The 9,899-nt window shown below is 32.5% G+C and overlaps 1 protein-coding gene across 1 annotated transcript in view; it reads left to right on the top strand.

Moving 5' to 3' along the window:
* Window positions 1-1,998: 1,998 nt before the first annotated feature.
* LOC126965650 (guanine nucleotide-releasing factor 2) overlaps window positions 1,999-9,899 on the top strand; it is an 89,752-nt gene continuing 81,851 nt past the window's right edge. Inside the window, exon 1 of the mRNA XM_050809338.1 lies at window positions 1,999-2,146. Within this exon, the coding sequence (XP_050665295.1) occupies window positions 2,110-2,146 (37 nt within the window). The 5' untranslated portion in view covers window positions 1,999-2,109. The remainder of the gene's footprint in view (window positions 2,147-9,899) is intronic.

The following is a 9,899-nucleotide window of genomic DNA, read 5'->3' as shown; positions in this document are numbered from 1 at the left end:
AATTACACGTCAAAGATGGATAGAAAATTCAATTATCGCAAGCGAAAAAGATATAACTCTAATTTGCTAATTGCTTCGTATTTATATAGAGAAAATACAGTTAGTTCATCAGATATAATTTTTTACCGTACACCGTGAATTAAACTAAACTAGGATTCATTCATGAGTTCATGTAGTAAAAGCTATAAAGTAGTAAAACTGCATTGAAATTAGGTAGATAATGTGTCATTGATTTTATAAAAAAATAATTTAATATTGATAATAATATATTGCCACATTAGGGTACAACCACACAGTAAGGGTCCCATTTTTACAATTTTACTAACAACTGCTCCCAAAAAGTTTTAAGATTACAATTATTATTTTTTGTATCTTTTATTATTTATGAATGTCTTTTTGTTGAGGGTTTATTACAATAAGGTAATGGGAGAAGAAGAAAATGATCCATTGATTCTTCTGCAGTTAGCAAGGGATATACTGAAAAAACTCCTACATAAACAAATAGCACTCACTTTCTATATCCGCTACCTACCCTAACACTTGTTTTAGTAGTTTGATAGTTCAGCTACCTATATACGCACTTATTAAAAATTATTACATTCACTTCAACACTAACTTTTTTACATCATTTCCTAAAATATCCTACCTCGATCATCCCGCAACAGACAGCATCAATATTTTGTCATTTCTGTACGTTAATCTATGATCAGTTAGGTAGCGATCGGCGTTGTCAAGGCAACATATTTATTTTGTTAGATAAATAATGAAATCAAATAAAATATTATAATTCATGTTTCTTAACTGTGGTATGTAATTCTACGTTTTTTTTTACTTTCGTAATTAGTGCATCTTCCCATAACACAAGACGGTATTTTAATGTTGTACCTATATCAAATTGTAAGCAATTCTGTCAACAACAACCGCGTGTTTACCGTTTTCGTATCGAGAGGGTGACTACGACCAAAGGAACCAATTGACTCAATTTAGGGGATTGATTTTCGGCGCGCTAGTGACATCATCATATCTACCTCTTTTAATACTATAATATCATTGACAGACAGTTAGAAATTTTGCCACAAATCTGATTACTGTAAGCCGTTAAGGTGTCCCAGTGATCATCATATTCGACTACGACAATTACTTGACCATAACTATGTTATGGTAGATGACCAAAATATTCGGGTAGCAAATAAAATATTTGGCCTAGTATCGTTAATATACTATTCCTAAGAATTGAAGAGTTCCGTTACTTTGTCATGGATTCCGTAATCAGAACCTAACCAAACTATCTTTTAAGTATATCCTTTCCAATAAAAAATGAATCATCGAAATCTGTTGGCGCGATATTGAGTTATTCGTAAATTTATCATCCACTTCGCTATACGTATGTATAGCAAATTTAAGACTTTTATGGTTTTCTCATGGAATGGTCATTTCTCTCATGTCAGATTTGGACCAAAATACAATGAGACCATACGGGAAGCACCAGCTTTCAAATAAAAAAGAATTATCAAAATCGCTTTACCAAGTCCAAAGTTTTGAGGTAAGAAACTTAAAAAAAACATACCGACGAATTGAGAACCTCCTCCTTTTTTGAAGTTGGTTAAAAAGTAATGCTGTATATACTTTAGGGGTACAGATGAACTAAGTCGTTTATAGCCTTAAAAACTTACAGGACTTGAGGTGCGCCGAATATTATGATTCTAAGAATCTACTTACACACATTATTATAATAAATATGTAATTTATGTCATTACAAAACGTACAAATTTATATACATTTTGGCCACTAGCACTTAAGAGCAACCGTGAGAGCACTTTGAAAAGTGTACGAGCAGCACAGTTTATGACGTGGTCCTACTTAGCTTATTTACAGTAAGAAATCTGTGATAAAATTGTACTGTGAATAAATACTAAGCGTTGACATATTTTTTTAATCTATATCCTGTGTTGATAATCTAATTCTCTGTCCACGGAATTTGAAAGATTGTGTTTTAATATGGCTGCCGGTCGATTTTTGATGTATTATAGTGAAAAAAAGTTTGTTTCCTAACTAAAAGACTTAAAATTAATGTTAATATGACAGTGGACTGATAGTTTTATATTAATAATGACTTCAACTCCTAAGTCAGAGAAAGGTGGGCAAGGTAAGTAAAGTGAATTCCTAGCATGCCACATGAGACTTAAATTTATTGGTCTTCTAGAGCTGTATACAAAACTATTCATACATTTTAGCTGCGATCTTATTATTTTTGTTATTTTAATCTATTGCTATACCTTTCTTTTTCGTGAGAATAATACCAGCGTCTAGCAATGTATGTATGTATGGGATACTTGATTGTTTTGATTACGGAAATGTAATAAAATCTTTCAAATAAGTGGGATAAATTCCTTCTCAAATAAACACAATATTTTTCTATTTTATACACATAGTAGATGTTTAGTTGGTTTTTTAATTCCTTCTTAATATCCTCTGTTTACAAAGAAAATATTTTTTTTTTGTAATAAAAAAATTGGGAATCTAGGAACCTAGTAGGTAAGTTAAAATTTTGCTTGTTTGCCAAAGGGAAAATTTGTTTAATTATTTCTGTATATAGAATATTTTGTCTGTTAATAGTAATTGATTGATTTTTTTTTTTATAATTTAATTGAGTAAGGAATTTTAACTATAACTAATTATTTATGCAGCTAGATTTCTCTCAATAAAATGAAAATTTATTAAAGGTTATAATGGTGGTTTAATGCATACTTTTCACAATTAAGAACAATATCTAAGTACAGTTTGCCATTTTGTTAGATCTAAAATTTTTAGTGAGTAATTTAGTTTGATTTATTTTAAACTGCATTTTTTCTTATTTTACAGTAAACATTGACCAGTAATGAAATGGATTATCTCATTACAGGTCATGAAATTTTTTGCATTCAATAGAATGAAATTAATAAACCTTCCCAAATGGTCAGTGCCCCAGGGCACTAGATTTTTCAGACACACTAAAACAGAGATTTTCCACCCTACTCCCTCAGTAAGTTTTGACTGTTTATTTTGTGTGGTCTTACAGCTTGTATCAAAAGCTTTTTGATACATTCACTCAAATCATCCGAATTATAAACAATCTATTGGTACACATAAAAATTTATAATACACATTAACAGAACACTGTGCAAGGGCCAAATTCACACTGATCTGAGGCATACCGCATGATCAGAGTTTCCCGGAACCGAACGGTTAATTTTCTCCATATAATTTTAATGCTACATATAACATCTGCACATTATCCTAAACTGGTTCTAAACTATTTTTTTGGCCTTTTATACCTCATTACATGCATTAACCAGACTATTTTGTAAAACCAGATGTCTTAGTTTTTTTGAGTTTTCCAGGACTACCATTTGTTCAAAACAATGATATTAAAAGTAAATATTTATTTTCTTTCATATATACAAATTTTCTTTTAGTTACCTTTTCCAAAGATATTAAATTATCGTAAAGATATTTGGACAATTTAAATAAAATGTTTGTATTTACAGATTCTCAATTAAACTAATCTGACAGCAATAAATATATTCTCACAGAACAACTGAAAATAGTACAAAATGGCACATAAGATTACAACAATAAAGAAAATAACAACTAGTGTTTGTCAATTCTGACTGCAAAATACCAGAAACCAAAATGACTGCATTATTGGCTGTAATAGGCAGAATATTTGTCTCAAAATGGTATGTTTGTAGCCCTGGGTGATATTCAGTTAAAAGTTACCACATTAATTTCATTTTTCATATTATACACTAGCTGATCCGACAGACATTGTTCTGTACATAATAAATAAAATACTGTTTTTTGTGAATTTGTCAATAATATTTCATAACATCAAGAATTATTTCATAAAATATGCTCTCTGTTGTTATAATGAAATTGTTTCACAGCAGAACTGTCAAACCGTGCATCAATTAATTCTCTCATAGAAATTATGTTCAGGCAAAACAAATATTGGAAATAAAAATAATTATGAATCCAAAATCGAATTAACTAACTATATCTTAAGTTGAACTAAACTGCATTTAATTTAGTAAACCCCATTAAAATCTGTTCATTAGTTCAGGAGTTCACTGGGAACAAACATCTGACTGACAAACTGGATTTATATATATTAACTAGCTGACCCAGCAAATGTTGTATTGCCATACAAAATAAATATTAAAAAAAATTTGGGCTATAAAAATTCTCACTCAGACCTACCCATTATGTACACAAAATTTCATACAAATGGTTCAGCCGTTTCGGAGGAGTTTGGTAACAAACACCGTGACACGAAAATTTTATTTATCTTCTTATATATAAAAATGCATTGCTGTTCGTTAATTAATTTTGGTCTTGAATTATTTGTGGAAGTCCAGAGAAGGTTTGAAAGGTGAATAAATAGGAAAATGCTATTATTATTAAATAAAAACAATAAAATTGTTTTTCCTTTGATGTGTCCATACATAATTTCTATGAGAGAATTTATTGACGCACAGTTTGACAGTTCTGCTGTGAAACAATTTCATTACGATAGCACGGTGCATATTTTATGAAGTAATTTTTCATGTTATGATATATTATTGACAAATTCATATAAAAGCATTATTTTATTTATTATATACAGAACATCGTCTGTCGGGTCAGCTAGTTAGAAGATAAAAAATTATGATACTATTGCAATGAATACTAAGTATTTGAAAATAATATTTCAATTCGGCATAGCGCGAATTAATTTATCTGTCATACTAAAATCTTTGTCCCACATTGATGCTCGCGATGCATAACGAAATGGAATGCAAAGATCGAGCACCCAAGCATCCGGCGTGCGTGGCCTTGTTCAACGCAATTATATAAATTATTTGAACATTTACCAATTTTTGACATTCATTTAATAATTACTCATTGCACAGATCCCAATGTTTTAACATAGATTTACCAGTGGGAGGCGTCTTTGCACAGGATGCTGGCTAGATTATGGGTACCACAACGGCGCCTATTTCTGCCGTGAAGCAAAAACATTGCTGTGTTTCGGACTGAAGGGCGCCGTAGCTAGTGAAATTACTGGGCAAATGTGACTTAACATCTTATGTCTAGACGAAGAGCGCAAATGTAGTGCCGCTCAGAATTTGTGGGGTTTTCAAAAAAACTGAGCGGCACTGCATTGTTATTACCATCAGCTGAACGTCCTGCTATTTTCATAAAAAAAAATTGGCCTCAATCTCAACTTTTAAATAGAAGACTGGATGATCATAATAACACGACAAATACAATCATTACATTACTAGCTGATGCCCGCAACATCGTCCGCGTAGATAAAGGGTTTAAAAATATTAAGCAAGTTTGGAATTGAAGATTATCTTATGTCCTATTCTAGTTCCGGTTCCCGTTTTCGCTCCCGTTCCCAACATATTATATGAATCTTATTCGAGGATGATTGCTATGGCAAACTAAACCTACTTCTGGCATAGTTATAACTCATCGACGTGAATTTCAGTTTTTCACAAATCGAGCGGAAACCATGGGTTTTCCGGGATAAAATGTCTTTTCCCAAGCTCTAGTCTATCGCTGTACCAAATTTCATCAAAATCGGTTCAGTAGCTCCGGCGTAAAAGCGTAACAAACAAAGTTACAGTTACATTTATAATATTAGTAAGAATTTACATGATTTTTATAATGAGAGGTGGAAAATGTGTTGGTTCCAAACATTCCCTAATTCAATTTATTATGAATGGCTTATGTAGATATGAGCCACACTTCACGGAGCGAAGAGTTCCCTTGAAGTTTTGTTGTATTCGTCCATATTTTATTGTAGTTTCATGAAAATTATTACTATTTACGGTAAAAGTGTTTAATCTACTGTAACGACGTAACCTATAATCTGTTGCAAAATTAAAAAAAAAGCAATCATATGACCAACCAGATGAATTATAACGATAGCAGCTTCGCCGATTTCCTTCTGCAAGTGATTCCAGTTCAGTACATTATGACACGTGTACCTAAAAAACGTAATTAGCGCCTTCAGATATCAATAATTATGTACTAGTTTCAGCGTTCCAATTATCCTAATGAGCGAAGAATTTGGCAACCTAATAGAAGTCTTGCTTAGCCCTAATTCCATACTGCTCGGAAATAGAATTAAGAAACATAAATTATTGTAATTTATACAAAAGATAATTTAGTGCAACTGGCTTTAGTTTCGTCTAGTGTGTAATGAACAAAGCTTTTACTCCGCCATACTAACAGAGAGCGGTGTCATAGTATTGTCAATATGCTTCGATGTGAGGACAGTCTGTATGTCCATTGGACATTGGACACCTGCAACCTTACTGTTAGGATAGTCATATCATATGTTCTGTATGTTCTTATGAGCACATTGAGGAATTCTCTAGAAACTGTGACATTCATAATGTTAACACGAGGAACAAACATAAACTTGTTATGCCTACTACTCGGTTGGGTCGAGTTAGTAAGTCTTTTGTTGGGCGATGTATATGCTTCTACAATATGATCCCAGAAAATGTACAAAACAAATGTGTTACGAAATTTAAAAGAATTGTTAAAAACGTTTGTGTGGGAAAGGTTATTATAGCATAAACGATTTTCTTAATGACAACACGGACTGGGAATAAAGCGAACACCCTCAGGCTCTTTAATTATAAATGTTTATTGTACGATATCACATTGTAATCCATATTTTATATAAAAAAAAGCCCGCTGAGTTTCTTGCGCCCATTCTTCTCAGGTCTGAGGCAGTCTCTTTTGAATGGGTGGTTTTTGACGTTCAATAAGTGATTTTAAATCCTATTTTGAATAAAAATATTTGAATTTGAATATCTACGATGGCTGTTGTTTAACTATATTAGGAATAAAGAACTACACGTTAATTTTTATTCATATAGCTCTGTGCTTTTTAAGGCTCTTTACCTATCTTCAGTACGCATTTGATCGAAGCTTTTCGCTGAGTTTAGGCCTTTTTTTAATTTTTTTAATGAAAATAAGGGACGAGTCGAGTAGGACGTTCAGCTGATGGTAAATAATACGGTCTGCTGGGCTCGTCACCTTGAGACATAAGTTGTGAGATCTCATTTGCCCAGTAATTTCACTAGCTACGGCGCCCTTCAGACCGTAACACAGTAATGCATCACTTACAGGTAACATCGAGAGGCCGTCTGGCTCATTAGGCCTCCTGTTCCTCGCTTAAATAAAAGATTTTATTATTTTTATTATAAGAGTAATGTGGCGCTGCTTCGCGAACTAAGAGATTCCTTTTAGGGACGTGTCGCACTGGTTCACAAACTTAGTAAAACATTAAATGTGTAACAATAAAATATTGCCAAAAATGATAAACTTCGATGCAACACACCAAGTTCAACGTATGTTCTACATTTCTGTAGGTCTACGCTAGTAAGTGTTACGCTATGAACACGCTAAAAGGCGGAAATTTTAATAAATTAGGCATGACACACGATAAATCAAGACTTGTAAGTATGAAAACAGTTAAACACCGATACATGAAATTGTAGCAGCAAAAATACCATGTCTGTATCTAATGTGACAATATGAAGCCTGTGATAATAATGTTGACCTGACATCTTGTTAATATTTATGCAAAATTTTTGCTTTTGCCTGGACATACATACAGACAAGCAGATAAACGGACGAAAACTCTAAGGAGTGACTTTATAATCGGTATATTTTGCTAAATTCATTAAAAAATATTCAGTTTTACTTATTAAAATATGTATAAATAGTACTCTAACACAGTTATGTACAAGCATGGAAAGGTAAGAAATTAATATAACCAAGACGGCTTGAATTGTCGTTATGTAAGTCGTACGTACTTCCGTACTTCATAAATGGTTAATTTTAAACAACAGCTTTAGGTTTTATGTTGACAGACAAGTTTCGCTATTACGTGTGCAGAAATGGTGGCTGTTTGGAATTTCTAGTGATTTGAGAAAGTGTGTTTCCCACTTCCTTACTTATTTTAAATGGCTGTTAAATCAAACAACAAGCAACTAAAATCTAACCCCCTTATTCATAATAGTCTGCTTACAACTTAAAGCATTGCTAATTCTCACTCTGTCTTCTTCTATTGACCTAAGTCTGAATGAGAAAAAACACTTCTTAGCGGCTGTTTAAAGTTAGCGGATCATTATGTATAAGGGGGTAAATGTAGTATTTTTCAAAAGTATTTTGTCTGTATTCATTTATATCTGCTTTACTCACCATTAAACGCTGTCGGTACCGTCTAGTTTCGGACCAATCAGAGGTCCTTCATAAGAGTGAATTCGCGGTCGCGCCCCGTCTAGCACTAGTCGGTAACACCGATAATTGTGAGTAATAATAATAATAATAATCCATTTATTCCATAACCCTTATTTTACTAACAAATATTAGTAATTTAAAGTTCTTAAAATCTAGTGTAAGTATTATTTAAAGTGACCAAATTAATAATTTTTTCCTTACACAATTTTGGTTATTTCATCCCCCTCATTCCCCCAACTTTTTCCACTTGTCCCTATCCTTGCCCTGATCGATCCAGTGTCTCCCCACCGCCTGCACGATATCATCTGCCCATCGCTGCTTTGGTCTACCAGTGCTCCTTTTCCTGGTGGTCCTTTCCATTTGGTGGTCTCTATTGTCCATCTTCTGTCTGTGTAGCATGCAATCTGGCAAGCCCATTGCCACTTCAATGTTAGCGCGTGACTTAGTGCATCGGTAAGCTTAGTTTTCTTTTTTATGTCTTCGTAATATTTTTGTTCTTCTTAATCGTGAGTAACGCTGGTCTAAATAAATAAACACACGGATTATTAATTGTGTTAAAAATTAAATAAGTGTGTCAACGGCGACTTCTGCTCATAATAGTCACGATGTGATTTGAGTCGTAACACATTACAAAACGACTCATGGCGTAACGTACTACGACCCCAAACAGCCCGTTACTCTGAGTTTTTGAAAATGTCTCTTGTTCTTGTAATTAACAATAAACTTATTATTTATCAGCTCGTTCTAGACACAAATCATTTATTCTGAAATAGCAGTCTGTCAATTTGGTATTTATTAGCTCTTAGTCACGTGATAAACCTTTTGAGTACCGTTATTGTAACAATCGTGCACTTCCACATAAAATAATGTAACGGGAGTTCCTCTCAAATAGGTTATATTGGATCGAGTCAATAGACCGATGCTATTAATCAACAATTATTATTGTATTAATACTCAAAGCGTTTTATGAAAACAGAAACACTGTTATTTAGCTTGCGAAAAAGTGATTACATCATGCTCGATTGAAGTTTTATAATATACGGAAGTGCTAAAAATTTTAAATGCAATAAGGGTGGGTACCTATGCTTACATAAATAATATGTCCTAGCCTTTTTTTATAATATTTATTTAAAATACAATATAGTTATAGCTTACAATATAATAACATACACTTGAACTTTAGGAAGCTTATCTGTGTATGAAGCTGCTTAAAATTAAATTACATAATATTTAAAAAGAATAGAACAATTATTTTTATTTAATACAGTTATTACAAGATGTTATTTATTATATGTTAGTTTCTATTAAAAAATCATTTATTGAAGTTATACTTCTTTAGGCGCGCTGTAAATAAAATTTCGAGAATGAAATTTTAAGATGCGCTCACATCACTGTAACACACAATTAACAGGCTGAAGTTGGTTCCTAAAACTTTCTGACGTTTGCGTCATTCGTTATTTTTTTTTCGGTTGCTTCGTCCATTACATATTAGGACAGGCAAAGAGTTCAAGCCCATACAGCCGTATTCATTATTTAATAATTAGTTGTCAAAGCCATCTTTGCAAGATTTTTACAAAATTGTTCTTTCTAAAAACGTAGAATAACACGAG

The sequence above is a fragment of the Leptidea sinapis genome, chromosome 8, assembly GCF_905404315.1.
Source record: "Leptidea sinapis chromosome 8, ilLepSina1.1, whole genome shotgun sequence".
NCBI lineage: Eukaryota > Metazoa > Arthropoda > Insecta > Lepidoptera > Pieridae > Leptidea > Leptidea sinapis.
The sequence above is the reverse complement of the archived record's forward strand: the minus strand, read 5'-3'. Positions and strand labels throughout refer to the sequence as shown.